This window comes from Dipodomys merriami, unplaced genomic scaffold (genome assembly GCF_024711535.1).
Source record: "Dipodomys merriami isolate MVZ:Mamm:240054 unplaced genomic scaffold, mDipMer1.0.p SCAF_14, whole genome shotgun sequence".
NCBI classification, from domain to species: domain Eukaryota; kingdom Metazoa; phylum Chordata; class Mammalia; order Rodentia; family Heteromyidae; genus Dipodomys; species Dipodomys merriami.
The window spans coordinates 14592204-14610930 of record NW_027202715.1 but is presented as its reverse complement, the minus strand read 5'-3'; the positions used below and the strand labels follow the sequence as shown (position 1 = coordinate 14610930).

General features: G+C 41.7%; 1 protein-coding gene across 5 annotated transcripts in view; it reads right to left on the bottom strand.

Moving 5' to 3' along the window:
• Positions 1 to 6262: 6262 nt before the first annotated feature.
• Positions 6263 to 18727, bottom strand: part of Mapk8 (mitogen-activated protein kinase 8) — an 81436-nt gene continuing 68971 nt past the window's right edge. For 3 of the 5 annotated variants that reach the window (XM_070020785.1, XM_070020784.1, XM_070020786.1), the window contains 2 exons: positions 17048 to 17125; positions 6263 to 10774 (listed from right to left, as the gene is read on the bottom strand). In XM_070020785.1, the coding sequence (XP_069876886.1) occupies positions 10629 to 10774; positions 17048 to 17125 (224 nt within the window). In that variant the 3' untranslated portion in view covers positions 6263 to 10628. Of the gene's footprint in view, positions 10780 to 17047; positions 17126 to 18727 lie in introns of all 5 variants that reach the window. The other 2 variants (XM_070020787.1, XM_070020788.1) reach the window with 2 other exon arrangements.

Genomic DNA, 18727 nt, shown 5'->3' with positions numbered 1-18727 from the left:
GGTTAACTCATCTCCAATTAACCACTTAACACAAACAACAGAAGTGGTGCTGTGGCTCCAAGTGGTAGAGTGCTAGCCTTAAGCAAAAGAGCTTAGGGACAGTGCCCAAGCCCTGAGTTCAAGCTCCAGGACTGAATAGAGTATTTTAGAAAGGCAGCAGAAGAAAGTCACTGAAGTACTAAAGTATGGATGAGTCATTTAAAGAGAAGTTGATTTAAGAAAAAGAAAACCAGCTGGGAATATGGCTTAATAGTAGAGTGCTTGTCTAGCATTCACAAAGCCCTGGGTTCGATTCCTCAGTACTACATAAACAGAAAAGGCCAGAAGTGGTGCTGTGGCTAGAGTGCTAGACTTGAACAAAAGATTAGGGACAGTGCCCAGGCCCTGAGTTCAAGCCCCAGGACTGGCAAAAAAAAAGGAAAAAAACCCTAGATTCTTAGGAAGTGATAGCTTATTGGCAGAGGGCTTGTCTTAACAGGGGAAGAGCCCTGGATTTTGTTCTCCAGCACTGCAAAAACCACCCCAAACCCCTGTAAGTCAGAAATAGTCCATGAAACAACAAGGTTAGCTTAGAAGTCTGACAAATGGGTATAACTTCTAATACTGAAAACAACAACAAATCCAAACCCACCAATCTTAATAAATAACTGTGCTGGGGACTGAACCTGGAGTCTGAGGCTTCCTAGGCCAATGCCCTACCACTTGGGCCATAATCTCAACCTTTTTGTACTTTGGAGAGACGGTATCACTAGCTGCCTACTAGTTTCACACTTGCCATCATCCTACCTCCACCTCTACAGTAGCTGGGATTACAAGCCTGCACCACCACCTCTGACTAATGTATACACTTAAAAAAAAGGGGGGGGGGTACAATTCTGAGGTATGGAGGTGATAGCATCTTGCACAAACACACATATTTTTTTTTTGCCAGTACTGAGGCTTGAACTTGGGGCCTGGATTCTGTTCCTGATCTTTTTTTGCTCAAGGCTAGCACTCTACCACTTGAGCCACAGCACCACTTTGGCTTTTTCTGTTTATGTGGTACCGAGAAATTGAATCCAGGGCTTCATGCATGCTTGGCAAGCACTGTACCACTAAGTCACCTTCCCAGCCAGGCATCTTGTCTTTTGAATGATGAACCATGAACTAAATTCTGAACAGTGGAACAGATGCCACATAGGATCATGTGGGGTTGCTAACAGTTCTGGCATTGTCTATAGACCCTGCCCTGCTTGGACATTGGCAGCTCAGCCCTGGCGGACCCTCCCAATGGAGAGACTTGTATGGAAGCCATGCCATTGGTCCTGCCACCATTGCCCATTGCCACCTCTTGGGTTAACTCACCACCAGGAATCACAGCTTTCCACCAAGCACATTGCTACTCTGTTATTGCCCACCAAGCCTACAGTTAAGCCCATGCAGTCTCCAAATGTGTTGTGGGCTGATAAACTTGGGAGAAAAGAGTGAAGCTTTGGTCAGAGTGCAAAGGGCCTGGCTTGTCCGTGCACAGCCATGAGATGGGGATACTGGGCTCTTGAGGCCTTTGTCTAAAAGAAGCCATTTTACACACACACACACACAACCATTTGCTCCTTAGAGTGTAGGTAACATTCTTGGAACGTCTCTGATGATGGAAATATTGGGAACTTAGGGACCCAGTCCCCAGAGAAACTAGTTCCAAACCAGGCAGCCTACCTGAGGCTCCATTCCTTCACTGTCCACATTGAAGATGCTGGCTTGACAGCGTAGTCATGGTGCAGATGGAGCCGTGGACAGGAAGCCAGAGGACTGCTGCAACAGAAACCACAACAGCTAGGGGTGGGGGAAAGGAAGATGTGCTGATGGAAAAATGGGGATCACTGAGGCAAAGAAGAAAGAATGGAAACAAGTTGACGTTTGTTTCAGGTCAGGATTTCCTTCCTGCATTATGTCTACTAGAGATTCACAAGGTTCTCCACCCATGTGGGCTAGAGGCAACAGGACCATAAAGTCATGGCTTCTGATAGAACTTACCTTCTAGTGGAGTAACAGCATAAGGAGTAAGAGACGGGATACATTCACAGTATAGTCAAGATCCCAGTAGGGGGATAGGCAGAAAGCCTTCTCCAAGAAGTCATGTGAGCTGAGAGCTGAGGTACGGGCCCAGGAGGAAGAGGAACTGTACAGAAGTGAGAGTGCTTAGGGTTTGGTGCAGTAGTATGGATTGGCAACATCCCCCAAGGGCCATGTCTTAAAGGCTCTGGGAAGGTTCATCTTTTTTTTTTTTTTTTTGGTCAGTGTGGGCCTGAACTCTGTCCCTCAGCTCCTCAGCTCAAGGCTAGTGCTCTACCACTTGAACCACAGCATTACTCCCAGCTTTTTCTGCTTATGTGGTGCTGAGGAATTGAACCCAGGGCCTCATGCATACAAAGCAAGCACTCTACCACTGAGCCACCTTCCCAGCCCAAGATTGATCCTTTAAGGAGGGGCTTTGGTCTTTAGGTTACTGATTGGCTATCTATGAGACCCAGTTCCTTTCTCTTCCTGTCTTTTGCTACCTGGTCAAGGTAGCGATAGAAAGTCCCAAAATTGTTGAGTCCAAAACTTTTCTCTGTCTCAGGCATTTCATAGAAGTGATGCAAAACTGACTAGTACAGTCAGAAAGAGGCAGAATACTACCTATGGGTAGTGCTGGCCAGAGGACCACAGGACCCAGAGGCCATGGTAAGAGATATATTTTTTTTTCTTGGAGAAGTAAGGAAGCATTCAAGAGCTTCCAATCAATGTTTTAACATGGCTCTTTGGCTGCTGGGTGGAGAGAACACAGAGGCATGGGACAATAATCCAGAAGTGGGTACTCGGTCAGGCCAAGAGGGAACCCAGAGACTGCAGAGGATAGATGGAAGGCAGGGTGAGAGACGAACACATGCGGAGACGTGGAGTTCTCATGGGAATGGGCAGAGGCAGGGAGCATGGAAGCAGCAAGGGGAGCTGCTGACATGGCTTAGAAGGTTCAGCCTGACAAGGAAGACGGACCCTATCTAGCGAGGAAAGTCCGCAAGAGGAGAGGGTGTCCTGGAGAAGACAGGGATCAGATGGGTTTAGAGAAATGCACATTACCCTGACATCCAGAAAGAGGGGCAGGCTTACCTTAAGTAGCATCCTGCAACTGTGTTTGACCAGGGAATGCTTTGCTCACACACAGTTTTTCTGGACATGGAGGCAGTGGGTCCGGAATGAAGACTGGAGTTCACCTGCTCGCTGTTAATGCTGGTCCTGGTGTTCAGCAAGCTGACAGTTGAGAATTGTTGACCAGGACGGATCAATTTTGCTGGCAATTATCTGGGTATCGCCATCTTAAGACAAGCCAGGCAGTTCACCTTGGAGTCAGGTTTGAGCCTGTGGCCCATTCCCCCCAGCTCCCTGCCCAACCCACAGCTGGCTCCAGAATGGCCAGGTCAAGTGCACCAGGTGAAGCTGGACTGTCCATGGTGACTTCTCTTGGCTTATAGGAAGCTTCTGGTATCTGTCAATGACTGTGAAAAGGAAACCATGGGCAGGGTTCAGGCCACATCGGGCTGGGGGTGCCACATCCAAATTCTCTGGCTCTACTGCAATTTGGGAAGAGTGGGTTCCAGGTTTAAAGGATCTTTCTTCCCAGTACATCAAACCAACGGGAAGCATTTGGTTCCTAACAAACTATTCTATGTAGGTTCACACAGCCAGAGCGTAGTTTTGAGACCACCCAAACTGCATCTTTCTCATTTCTTCATGCCATTTCTGTTTCCAAGACTCTAATCTGCAGTTCCATTGCCTTTACCCTAACGCTTATCTTCATGAACATTCACCAAATTCATCAGTACAGAAACCCTGAACTAACAGAGTAGCTCCCACACATGTGATGCATGAAGCAGTGGAGCACAGCTCAGGGCAGTTGAAACTTGTCCTAAGAGGACTGACCTCACTTCCCCGTCTTCAGGCTTCATCTCCTGAGGACGTAAGTACTTTTGGCTTCTTTTTTTCACCCCCACACCTCATTTTACCCCTTCTTTCCAGACACCACCATGGCTTCCACTTCCTGCCCAATTTTCACAAGTGCCTGTACCACCCAATTCACATGCTGATCCTTAGCAATCACAGCCCACGGCCCCACTTATCAGACAGCTGTGCATCTCCTCCTACCCATCCACACAGGGAAACTAAGGTCCAACCAGACACAGGCCCCAGCAGAAACCTCTACGAGACTGAAGAGATTTCTAGGTGTTTGTGGCTCGTGCCACTCCTAATTGAGGATTCTTGTTGGAGCTCATCCAGGCAGACAAATGGGTGAGACTTTTATCTCCAAAGAACAAAAAGCCAAAAGTGGAGTCAATAGGCTGCCAGCCTGAGTGAAAAAGCTGAAGGACAGCACTTAGGCCCAATACTGGCGTGTACACACACACACACACACACACACACACACACACACACACACACACACACTAGGCTGCCAGCCTGAGTGAAAAAGCTGAAGGACAGCACTTAGGCCCAATACTGGCGTGTACACACACACACACACACACACACACACACACACACACACACACCCCCGAAGAGGCCCACGGCCAGCCAGCTAGAGCCAAGTGTCCCCTTCCTCTTATTCCTGACACTGAAAGTGCTAAGTCAAGACAAAATATGTCCTGTGTTCTGCCTTGGGCTCTGCCAACTGGGACGTGCAAATTGTACACCCCTTGTTCTGGTGCTCTGCCCAACCATTGGAGCTCCAAATGCTAATCCTGGCATGGCCACCTGTGGAATGGCGACGCACTGTAAGAGAGCCTCACTTTTCCATTGCTTCTCTCAATGGAGCAAGTCTGGCTTCCAGCCACCAATTTCCAGCCCCCCTGGCCTTGCCCCCGCTGCCAGTGACCCTGCTCACCACTGACGGTTTCCACTGCCTAAAGGACAAAGCAACTCCTCCTATTTCCAGTGTGGGCCCTCAACGTCTCAGCCGTACCCCCCACTGTGCCAGGCCACCCCATGTCTTGCCCATGCACTTGGGCTGGAACCCCACTCCTCTCCAAATATTCACTATAGAAAAGCACAAAATGCAAGGTTTGCATCACACTCATCAGACCCCACCCACGTCCCTTTGGGATCATCCTTGTTCTGCTACTTGTGTACTTCAATGAGGTCAAGTGGACTCTCACCCCGTTTCGTCTCCTAACCCCCATTTCCCAGCAGACTTAGCCACATGTTCAAAGTGAGATTAGAAAGCAATCCTTGTTCTTAAGATTAACAACCCAAGTTAGGGACAATACCTTTAGTTTTGTGCTGGCCTGGGCCTTGAACTCAGAGCCTGGGTACTGTCCCTGAGCTTTTTTTTTTTTTTTTTGGTGCTTACAGACTTTGCTGCCTGTGATCCTCAGATTTCAACCTCCCAAGTAGTGAGGATTACAGGCATGGGCCACTGGTGCCTGGCATGTTTTATTTTTATAACAGTACTGTTATAACAAAAAAACTACATTATAACAAAAGCATGAATAACTCCATTTTATAGTGAGGTGGAACAACTTTAAGCCATGCAAATAAAAACAGGTTTAAACTCAACACCGTGCTGGTTGCTTCTGCCGCTCCAATAAGCATCAAACAGTGCACATCCAGTGAGCAACCTCATGGTGATGGAGCAGCAGGCTCTCTCCTACCAGGAGGATGGCTCTCCTACTTAGGAAAGCAATATCCCTCCCTCTTGGTGGGGGAAGGAAGCACTGCAGCAGGGAGCAGACAGAAGGAGTGGAGGCCAAGGCTGTGTGGAGCAGCGTATCCAACCGTCGCACGGTGAAAACCCGGAGCACATTCCAAGCTAAAACTCCCTGCTTGTTTTGAAAGATCCCCGTTTTAAATCCTTATTTTTGCCAAGCAGCCATATAGTTACTAGGTTAAGGATACAGAAGCAAAGTTCCTTTCTTGAGGTTTCTACAGTGATTGTAAACACTAGAAAAGCACTGTATAATCAAGCTGAAGTGGCACTGTAGCTCAAGTGGTAGAGTGCTTGCCGTGAGCTCAAGAGCTGAGGGACAGCGCCCAGGCTGAGTTCAAGCCCCATGACCGACCCCCCCCCAAAAAAAAATCAAGCCAAAAACAATACCGATAATTATGACTTTACAGCATGTATAAAAACTCCAATCTAAGAAATCTGCTTTGGCAAGATCTTTTCTATCCCAATCTACAGGAAATCCTAAAATCATCAAAAAATAAATAAAAATCTTATTACAAGTTTAGTATTCAATGAAAAAACTCTTAATTTCATAATATTCATACCACTTTTGTCTTTTTTATTTAAAATAATATAACCAATTGACATACTTGATAACATTGTTTCCATTCCAGTGGTGCATGTTCAATGACTAGGGCATGAATGATTAAAAACCACAATAATGATCTCAGCATTCCCTACGAAGTGCCCCATTCTGTTTTGTCTACAGGAGAGGGAGGACAGGAGAGGGGAAGAAACAGAACAGAGGGAAGGGGAGGGATGAGGAAAGAATGACACGAACTGAGAGAAAAGCAAACATCAAGGATCATACTTGGGTCTTCAGGTTCAAAGACCTGTTGGACAGGAAAAAAAGACTGCAATGAGAAAATAGATGTCACAGTCCAGGTAGACAGCTACTTCAGCTTAACTTCATCATTCAGCTAAAAGATTAACAGCTTCTCAAAAATATACCAAATATTGGGCCTACAAAAGTAATTTATTTCTTCGTAAAATTTACTAAGATTTACTCCTTTTGTAAAATGCAAAGAATGGACTGATATCACGAGCAGGTTTCTACTTACAAAAACAGACAGTAATGATGTCCACAAGCACATCTAACACAACTTTCCAAGGTTTACAGTGACAGGTTTTACATGTGAGCGTCTCCTACTGATGCAAGGTTGTCTATTTTACACACTTACTGGTAGGTACTGTCAACATAAGTACTCAACACATAGTGAAAGTCACACTCGGTAAAGATCTAACAGGAAGGGCAACAGCTTGCTCCAGAAAGCATAGAAAAATTAGTGTGAGGTAGTTCAATAAAAACCTAGTTTAATTTTAAGCCATCGTGAGAAGAGAACATTGTGCAAAATGAATCCACAGGTAGTAGGTTCTCAGAAGTTTCAGTAACGACGAGAATCTAAGCCAGAAAAGTGTTAACTCTTACTAAACTCTCCTTAAGAGCACTTCCAACTAAGAGCAGTTACTCTGAAATAATTATGATGTTGGTTTTCTGACAAGTTTTCCAATCTTACCCCAGACTATACATTTCTGCTTGAATGCCCTTTAACGTTGCCATCTTTCTTGCAATTTATTAAAGACAAATGAATTTCCTGTAACTCAGGAAAACCTAAGAGCTCAGTAGAAACACGATGCACACTAAAACACAACAGGCCATGGAGGCAACATGGACAGGGCTACTAACAACGGGCAGAGTGGTGCTCCATCTTCTACTCACCAGGTCGAGGGGCAGCATGCAGACACTCGAACACTAACGAATGTGTGACTAATGAACAACACTCACAAACTACAACAGTATTTTTGAAAATATACTATGTTTTTAACCTCAAAACGTTGTGCAGGCTAGTGCCTAGGCAACACTGACTAGAGTTAAGTGAAGACACTAGTCAATAGTGTAAACCAAGTTGGATTTGTAACCCAGAAATTGGCTTCACTTGCCTACTGCTGATTACTCTCTCAAGAGACTGGGGTCAGTTCCGCTTCACCTTCATCTATTTGGACTACATGGTGCAATCAGCCCAGACAGAGGAATAGAAAAACTCCCAGAAAAATGCTCCTCTATACACCACCAATCTCTTCCACCTGTGGGGGCTGAAGGCCCTTCTTGTTCGGAAGGCTGCAGGAGGTGCTGCCAAGAGCATGCTGTGCCTGCTCTGGCCTGGTGGTGGTGGTGGGGGGCGGGGGGAGGTCAGCAGCCTAAGGTTCATGGCACAATGAAAACCATTCGGCAAACTGTGTGAAGGAGCTGAGGTGCTCTGTTCATGTATGTTACAATAAAGCAATCTCAACAACAGGATCTTTACAAATGGTCAGCATACACTAGTGGACAAGAGACGCATGTACAAAGAATGGGCATCTTTCCTAACCTACAGAAGCCGAACAATAATTAACAGCTACTATACTTTTTCTGATAGTAAGACAATTGGCATATTAAGAAATATAAAATTAAAAACCCAAATTATAAGAAAGGTGGCTTAACACAAGTACTGCTTGACAGAAATGTTATTTGTAATTTCTTTTCAAAAACAAATGTTTAAAAAGATGCTTGAAGACTCAAAAAAAAGTACCAAATATATATTAACATTTTTAAGTAAAGAGGGACGGTGTATTTAGACAACACTTTTCTTTTTAAAAGTACAGCACGCAGCTTTTCATAAGCAGACCTTTCTTTCATGATATAATTTGTTGTGTTGTGTTTTGTTTTTACTTTACATTAAGCAGTGAGTTTGTTTCCTTTGAATTCAACGGAAAGATCGTGGTTGGCAAGTGGGAGCTGGCATTTACAAGTGACACCGTCAGAACTGCTTTCCTTGCTTCACCAAAATCTGTACTGAGAGAGATGATTTAGTGGTAACCAAACATAAAACACCAGGGCACCTCTGAAAGCATGTCAGCTGCTAAAGTGCAATCGTTGACAACAACGTATCCTAGAAAAGACAAAGCTAATTAACTACGAAACTAGTGGAAAATAAGAATGGACTCATGTTCAAGTTCCTGCTAATGTCAAGACTCCAAATCCTGTGATTCTCCAGCTTGCACCATAGTCTCAAAACTCAAATTTCCTAGTAAAATAAACACACCCTATTGTAGGAGTGCACAAAGAATCTCTACAAAAACCGAGAGGCTGAAAGTCAAGGTTTTAAACCATCAAAGACGAACTTGCTATTTCAACATATATAAAAAGGCTACTGTATTTTCACCTTACATATTGCACATTGACAATGACCTAAAGTATCTTATATTCAGAAGGAAGTTTGTTGCAAATACAGAAATAAAATACCAAGCAAGCTTTTAAGACATTTGCTGAGCTGCACCTGTCCTTACTCCTGCTAGTCACATGTTCCAGTGGCTTCTGCCTAGAACCTTGCTACTCATGTACGCATGCATTTCCCGGTTCATTACATAAAATCCCTCTTGTTCCAGACACCACGAAAGGTGCCTGGGGCCATTACAGACATTACTTCAGAAATCATGAGACTTCAATGACAAGACTTAGGAAAAATTCAGTTATAGAGAAATAAATCTGCTGATATAAAATGTAAACAGTTAACACACACTTGTCAGGAGCAGCACCATTCATTCTTACACTACTCAACACCCACATTGCATGTTCTATCGAAAATCACGTATAAAAAAAATTAAAGACTTGGACTAAATGACCACCATTTATGCCTGCTCTGCTCAATGTGAAGAAACAGTCCTTAGAAAATGATATCCTACATATGGCTGTGTGCTACTATTTTCAGATGAACGATATATTGCTCATTTGATGTGTCACCTACACAAATTGCAGTAGGCATTGGAACCTCCTGACAGCTAGTGTAAATATGATTATGCTACAGGTAGAATCAGCTGGCCAGAACACCATGAAAACTGGTGCTCAACTGACTGATCCTCCAAGTAGAGTAGGAAACCAGAAAGGTCCAAGGGCCTGAGGCTGCACTAAAGAGAAAAGACCAGACTCTAAGACCACTGCTGGGACCTACGGCCTGAGGAAATTAACTCTAGTGTGTACAAAAACAGGCTCATAGCTATTAGAAGGGAACCATCTGTTTATTTGCGTTGAAATGTATTATTCATGAAGTATCCTCTTGACTTTATGTGATCTTAAGTTTTGAGCATGCCACAAATGTGCAGAATACACCATATTCCTCAACTTGACTTCTTGTTAGTGGGGTGAAAAGATCAAGAAGGTGGTCACATGTGCCTAGCATCTCATTTAAAGACATGCTCTGAGTTATTCTGCATTTACACGGATGGGGCTTTTACAAAAATTTAGGTAGGTTTGCCTACCAATTATTTTCTAACTAAACCAGGATGGGCAAGTAGCAAGTAACTGGAGGTCTCTTGACATGTTCATCATTTACAGTAGTTATTCCTGAATATAACTGGCTACAGGTTATTTTCCCTCACTCCTCTGGGTTACTTCATTGATATGCACATAACCCTGAAGGATAGCATCATGAACAAACATATGAAATAAATTCTAATTAAAAAAACTATAAAAATCTTAAATAAGTCATGATATAGGCAAGTCACCACATAAAAGTTGCTTTGATAAACAAAATCTTACAAATTCAGTAAAAAAATCAGCAGCATAAGATAAAGCAAATATGCAAAAAATTTAAACCATGATAAAATAATTAGGTTTACATTATACACTTAATTACAGCAAAAAATACAATACAGTTTTGTTGCTGTTTTAAAATACAACTTAGGTTTTAAATTACATCACTTGAAATTAAAAAAAATAAACTACTTTACTAAAAAAATGAATTCTACTTTTTGAAAAATCACTCAAAAATAAGACCACTGAATTGTTTTCAAAGTAGTTCTATCAATGACTAACCGACTCCCCATCCCTCCCCACCCTCCCCCAAGGCCCAAGTAGTCATCTACAGCAGCCCAAAGGTCCAGCTGAGGCTTCCAGACTGCTGTCTGTATCCGAGGCCAAAGTCGGATCTGTTGACATTGAAGACATATCGTTGACAGACGACGATGACGATGGATGCTGAGAGCCACTGATCACTGCTGCACCTGTGCTATGAGAAACAAAACAGCAAATCAGTTGCAGAGAGAATTGCAGATCAAGCTTCTTATGCTATATTACCTACAGAATATTTCTCTTGAGTTTAGAGGGCTCAAAGATCACCACAAAGGATCCTGAATGCAACATTCACACGCACACACATGCATGCACACACACACATTTCTATGTAAGAATCCAAAAGTGTTTAGAAACCTACAGTCTTGTCCTTCCCACAAACTTGTTTTTCAGTTTAAGAACTTATACACAAAGCTGTCTAGATTTTACTTTGTTGGAGAGGGGATCTCATTCAACCAAAGTGTCTAATAAAAGTTAAAAAAATCAGTTCCTTACAAAAAATAACTATGGTATCTTTTTACACACACAAAAAAGGAGAAGTCCAAATGATACTTGTGGTACATCTTGTTGTAAAGCAAAAGCTAACACAAGAATTAAATCATTTTCATTGGGAGGGACCTTAGTTCACTACCCTACTGACATTATGTGGCTTACTGGGGTAACTCAAATGACCAAGGTAGGTAAACTCAAGTCTCTTTTAGTTCTAAAATTAATCTACGTATATTCAAATGTGGACTTAATAAACAGATATAGGACAAACACTGATCAGCACTTACTGGATCTTATCTGGACAGAGAAATTTTCTCAGGGGTTTGATTCATACCGGGGATGGGAGACGTGTAAAAGACAACTAATATGTTAGGTAAGAAGTTTGGAACCACTAAGTAAGGGTCATTCAAAGTGAGAATAATATAACTTACATAAACTTTCAAAAACAGCATTGGTATAAATCAAAAACTAAACAGAATTCTCAAGAATGAGGATCAGACACAGAGACACTGAAAGCAAACATGTCCAAGGAGACCCAGCCTCCTAACTCAATAATTTCATGGTTTGAGATCATAGCTCATTCCATCTGGTGATGAGCAAAAAGCCAGATAGGAAAGGTTCTCTGAGAACTAGTCTTTAAATGCAACAAGGAAATTGGTGTGGTAGTGAGGATGGGAAAAAGTGTGAGAGCTGTGAAAATAGAAGAAATAGGACTTACAAATAGGACTTACAAGGGTCAGAGTAAAATGAGACGGAAACAGTATCTGAATTCTGATAGAAAAGGGGCTAAGGGTGGCAATCTGCTGGCTCCAGGGAAGACCATGTGGTCCCCAGAGCTAAAATGAGGAAGTGTCTATCTGTACTACATGTAGTGCACCATAGCTATTTTCTTTCTTTTTTTTTTGGTCCGGTCGTGGGGCCTGAACTCTGGGCCTGGGCCCTGTCCCTCAGCTCTTCAGCTCAAGGCTAGCGCTCTACCACTTGAGCCACAGTGCCACTTCCGGCTTTTTTCTTTTTGCTTATGAGGTGCTGAGGAATCGAACCCAGGACCTCAGGCATGCAAGGCAAGCGCTCTACCACTGAGCCACCTTCCCAGCCTCACCATAGCTATTTGCTAAGGCTTACAATAAACACATAAACCATAAGAAAGAATTCTTCTATACATACTTTTTACATAGGTCTTTAGTTCAGGATCCTTTTCATTTTATCCAGATTTCTTAATCTAGTAAACATTAACTTAAAAAATTCATTATTAATTTTTTTTTGGTGCCAGTTCTGGAGCATGAACTCAGGGCCTGGGCACTGTCCCTGAGCTTCTGTGCTCAAGGCTAGAACTCTACTACTTGAGCCACAGCTCCAGCTTTTTTTGGTGGTTAACTGCCTGGGATAACTTCAAACTGAGATCCTCAGATCTTAGCCTCCTGAGTAACTAGGGTTAAAAGAGTGAGCCACTGGTGCTCAGCTAAACATTAATTCTTAAAATGAATTTTAATGAGAAATACCTATGAAAACTACTTGCATTCTCTGATCTTTAAAGCAACACAATAAACTCTCAAATGTCTGAACTATAATAATATGGAACAACCTTAATCTCAGGCCCTTTCACCATTTCTTTCTTGAGTTACTCTTTACATACTTAGTCAGGGCAGGTAAAATTCTGAGACAATCATTTTTTTAAAAGTGGACATGGTACTATGACTAGCTGACACTTGCTTTATCAAAGGTTGCTCTTTCTCATGTTCTGAAGATAAGAACTGAATACTCTGATAACAGCATAAATTACAAACACCCTTTAAGCTACAGAAAACATCAAGTCCAGTCTTTTCCACTGACTTTATGACCATAAGAAAATCCCACTGATAGAAGGAACTCCTATCTAAGAAAGTGCATTTCTTCACAGAGCTGTGTCATACCATCCTTTGGCCCTCTGCTGGAAAAGTAGAATCAAATCTCAATAATGCCTTTTTAATTGTATCCTCTAGTATTATAGATGTAGGACAGTACTATATCATCCCTCTGTGAATATAAATACCTTGTACCTGCTTTATGATACGTAGCAGTGACTGTGCTTTATCAGAGCTGTTTTTAATGATGTTACTCAAGAATGTTTTCTTTCCAGATGATGATTGAGAAGTTAATAAAAAAAAAAATGGTGCCAGGTACCACAACAGTAACAGAACTTCGCATTTTTCTGGGGTTTTGTTTTTTATCTTTTTCTTTTCTTTTTATTAATGGATGTGCTGGATGTCTAATTTTGTTCAGATGACTGCAGAACCTGGAGAAGCTGTTGCTGCTATTGATGCATAACATACTGCTATTATTGGTCTTTTATATAAATATATATACATACATATATATAATTTGAATTTTTGGAAACTTTAGCTGTGCTGTCAACTTTGGAAAAAGTATCCCAGTTTACTGTGTTGAGTTGGCATTGTACAGAAATTAATAGCCATATTGGTCTAGAAATGTTAAACTTAATTTTTTTCCATTTGTACAGGGGTAAACGCACTGTATTAAATATGTAAGGTCTTATCTACATGGGTTTGATTACAGAAACTAATAAAGTATTCTCTAAATAATGAAAAAAAAAAAGAAAATGTTATCTAGGATTCAAGTTATTTACTTCCAAATTAAGAAGGTACACACCCACTCACTCTGTCTATCCCATGAGACCACTATGCTTATGCATCATGTAATAGTCAGATTGTGCTGCTCACCAGGACAGTATGCCCAAGTATGAAGTTATTGCAAATAATGGACCTTCTACGTCCTACTCTGGCTTCCACCACAAATAATTCACTTACATTACTACTATGCAGTACCAGCGAATCCCTACCATAGTTTAATTTGTAACTTGGATTTTAATTTGTTATAAGGAAACTATAGAGGAAAGGCCATTTCCAAAATGGAGAAAGCTGTTAAACCAATTTATATTTTCAACAGGATCTACATTAAGAGATTCAGAAGACTGTACTTGAAGGAGTTAAAATATACAATTCTAATAAAAATATAACCAAAATATCAAAAGGAGGCCACTAAACTTAAATAGTCATGCTTATAACAAAACAAATAAGCATTGGAAACTATACTTACAAGTCATACCCATAAACAAGATGCTAGAGATGGTATTTTTTTTCTTAGAATGTAGAAGAGAGTTTTTACATGGGTCAAAATAGCATAGTTTTTTTTGTTTTTTTGTTTTTGTTTTTTTTTGGTTGTGGAGCTTGAACTCTGGGTCTAGGCATTGTCTGTGAGCTCTTCAGCTCAAGGCAAGCGTCTACCACTTGAACCACAGCAGCGCTTCTGGTTTTCTGGTGGTTAATTGGACAGAAGAGTCTCATGGACTTTCCTGGCTTCGAACTGCAATCCTCAGATCTCAGCATCCTGAGTAGCTAGGTTTACAAGCGTGAGCCATGGGTGCCCAGCCAATAACATAGCTTTTATATTCAAAATCAGTTAATTTTCTGTTGTTTTGAGGCAAGGTTCCACTCTGTCCAGCTTGACATTGACTCATGATCCTCCTACATCAGCCCCCTAGTGCTAGCATTCCAGGCATTGCCAGGATGCAGGTGCTAGCATACTGGCTAAGACATGTATGTATTTAAAAAAATTTAATCCTAAAACAGGCACTGGTGGCTCACACCTGTAATCCTAGCTACTCAGGAGGCTGAGGTCTGAAGATCAGGGTTCAAAGCCAGCCCAGGAAAGAAAGACCTTGAGACTCCTATCTCCAATATACAACCAGAAAACCAGAAGTGGTGCTGTGGCTCAAGCCATAGAGCGCTCGCCTTGAGCTAAAGAGCACAAGGACAGTACCCAAGCCCAGAATTCAAGTCCCACAACTGACAAAACAACAACAACAACAACCCCCCCCCGCCCAAATTTAATCCTTGTAATTTTATTTTCTTCATGTCTTATGTCCCAGTGAGGAATCTTGAAGCATTAAGGAACATTGGCATTCAGGAACACTGCATATTAAGGAGATTTATTCATATTCTTGCTTTTGGTACAAAAAAATATGCTTAGTCCTGGGAATCAAAATTGATTAGGATAAAATTCTTGGCTTCAGTAGTAGAAGGCTTTGAGCAAAATAGCTCAGAGACAGTGCTCAGAGTCCATGACCTGAGTTCAAGCTCCAGGACTGGCATTAAAAAAAAAAAAAAAAAAAAAAAAAAAAAAAAGCTCTGAAGGGCTCACAGGCCAGTAGAAGGCAAGTGGATAATTACAATGAGTTAATAATAAGCAGTAAGAGAAGTGGGTGCCAATACACTTCACATAGGAATGTTTCTTGAAAGTACTTTCTATATAGCATCTGATGAGGTTGTTGAAAAACACAGAATCTGAGAGCTGGGCATGGTGGTTCATGCCCAGAAGACTGAGGCAGGAAGACTAAGTTTGAAATCAGTGCATCTTTTGGAACAAAAATTAGCCTCTGAAGCTCAACTCCGTTTTGCCTAGTCCACCAAACTGTCGAAACCTCTGTAGCCAGAGAAACCTCTCTGTTGCCAGAGGCAGAGGGGCTATGGAAATCCCCACATACTTGGAAGCCACTGTATGAACCTTTCCAAGGAACTGGGGTTTGCAATCTTAACCTTAGGCTCTCTTTATGAACTTTAGTTTTCTTATCTGTAGAGTGTACATAATAATCCCTATCTTGAGGTTTTAGGGGAGGAGTGAATAAAATAAAGTACCAGTGTCTGTCATGTGATATGTCCATTAATATGTATATATTACTTGCCATGTAGTATTTTTTTGCTCTATTCTTTGTATGTGTGTCAAGATTAAGATCAGTTTATAAAAAAAATCTTTTAACTCCTCAAACCAGATTTTTCCTTTGAGAATGAACACTTTGTAGCAGTGGCTTCATGTTACTGTCTTGGTTCAACAAATTAAATGTATGAAAAAGAAAATGGCAGTGCTGGGTATCACATGTACCAAATTTTGGAGAGAAATCTGTCTTATTCAAAGTAAAGGCTATTAAAATTATAGAAAGAAGTATATTGAAAACAGGTTTTCAATTTCTACAACAGGATGTCAGTTATCACAGAAGATAAGCATTTTACGAAGTCAATTACCAATATTTATCAGCACAATGTATTGTGATAATGATGTTTTCTAATTTAGACAATAAGTTGTAATTTGAAAAATAATGATAGTGAGAAATGAATTGCAAGTTTCAGATCATTAAAGATTACAACACCAGGGGCTGGGAAGGTGGCTCAGTGGTAGAGTGCTTGCCTTGCATGCATGAGGCCCTGGGTTCGATTCCTCAGCACCACATAAGCAGAAAAAAAAAAGCCAGAAGTGGTGCTATGGCTCAAGTGGTAGTGTGCTAGCCTTGAGCTGAAGAGCTGAGGGACAGTGTCCAGGCCCAGAGTTCAGGCCCCATGACAGGACCCAAAAAAAAAAAAAAAAAAAAGATTACAACACCAGAAAACCGGAAGTGGCACTGTGGCTCAAGTGGTAGAGTGCTCACCTTGAACTGAAGACTTGATGGACAGCACCCAGGCCCAGAGTTCAAGCACCATGACCCCCCCCCCCCCCAAAAAAAAAAGATTATAACACAAGGGCTGGGAAGGGAATGTGCTTGTCTAGCATGCATGAATGCCTGGGTTTGATTCCACACTACCACATAAACAGAAAAAGCCAGAACTGGTGCTGTGGCTCAAGTGGTAGAGTGCTAGCCTTGAGCAAAAGAAGCTCAGAGACAGCGCCCAGGCCCCAAGTTCAAGCTCCAGGACTGGCATAAAAGAAGGAAGGAAGGCTGGAGGCAGGCAGGCAGGCAGGCAAGCCCAGACCTTTTCTCTCACAACGAAATCCCCTTGTACTATTAACATATGCTAATTAAAACAAATTAAAATAAAATAAATTAAAAAAAGATTACAACACAAGAACAGAACTGAAATCTCAACTAAGCTTCTATTGGAACCAACCTAAAGGAGATGGCTGACCCCGTATAACTCCATTCTTGGTTCTCTCTTCTAAATCCATCACTTCCTTGTATATCAATTCTGAAAAAGAGAAGAGCAAAAATAAACTTCAAAGTCTGAGACCTAGTATTCGCAAGACTTTTTTCTAAATTACTTTATTGTTGTTTTAAAGGTGCTATGCAGCATGGTTACCTTTACATATATCAGGTGTAAAATACATTTTCTATTGTATAGTATCATCTGTTCCCTCGATCACACCTATTCTCTTCCTCCTCTCTCCATCCACACATTGCATAGTTCACTTTCTTTGATGGCCTGTGCAGCCAGTGTGCTCCACTGCTGCACTTCTTCACTCTTTTTCCTCTGATTCTGTGCCCTCCCCTGACTCTCCCCAAATGTGAATGTGAATATACCTCATGTAAGGTAAATAAAACAGTCATCCACAAATGAATAAACAAATTAAGAAAAAAGATCTCTGGAGTTCGTTTTGGTATATGTTTTATATACATCAGAAGAGGTGCTTGGATATTGCACCTTTGTGATTCTCTCCTAAGACTATCCTCGTTTGGTCTCATTGTATCTGAGTATCTGGAATTCTGTGTAATTTGTCAAATCCCAGTATGTTTTAGATTTAACTTCCACATATCAGAGAGAACATGAGCTATTTGTCTCTCTGATCTTAGCTTACTTCACTTAACATGATTTGTTCTAGTTCCATCCATTTCCCTGCAAATGACACTATTTTATTCTTTCTAATGGCTGAGTAAAATTCCATTGTATATAAGTACCATATTTTTTGGACCCACTCATCTATAGTGGGGCATCTGGATAGTTTCCCTATCTTGGGTATTGTGGAAAGGGTAGCAATGAACATGGATATGCATGTGTCATTATCATATCCTGGCTCATGATGCTCAGGGTAGATGCCAAGGAGTGGTACTGGCTGGGTCATGGTATGGCTGGAAGGTCTATGCTTAAGTTTTTTTGAGGAACCCCCAGACTTTCAAGATTTTATTTTATTTTACCAGTAGTGGGGCTTGAACTCAGGGCTTGGATGCTGCCCCTGAGCTTTTTGTTTGCTCAAGGTTAGCACTCTACCACAGCTAGCCACAACTCCACTTCCAGCCCTATGGTTGTTAATTGGAGATAAAAGTCTTTCAGACTTTCTTGCCCAGGCTGGCTTCAAACTGCAATCCTCCTACCTCAGCCTCCTGAGTTGCTATGATTACAAGCATGAGCCACCACCTCCTGGAAAAGTATATATAGACAGATAGAGATATAGATATATACATACATTTATACACACACATATATATATACATACATTTACACACACATATATATATACACATATACATATATGTATATATATGCTGGCCTGGGGCTTGAACTCAGGGCCTAGGCACTGTCCCTGAGCCATTTTGTGCTCAAGGCTAGCACTCTACCACTTGAGCCACAGCATCACTTCTGGCTTTGTCTGAGCAGTTTACTGGAGTAAGAGTCTCATGTACTTTCCTGCCCAGGCTTCAAACCACAATCCTCAGATCTCAGCCTCCAGAATAGGTAGGATTACAGGTATGAGCTACCAGTATCTGGCTAAGGGATATGTTTTTACGTCAAAAGTTTTACACAGGTTAAGTACTTCAAATAGTGTTCTTATAATAACAGAGGGTCTGTAAGTAT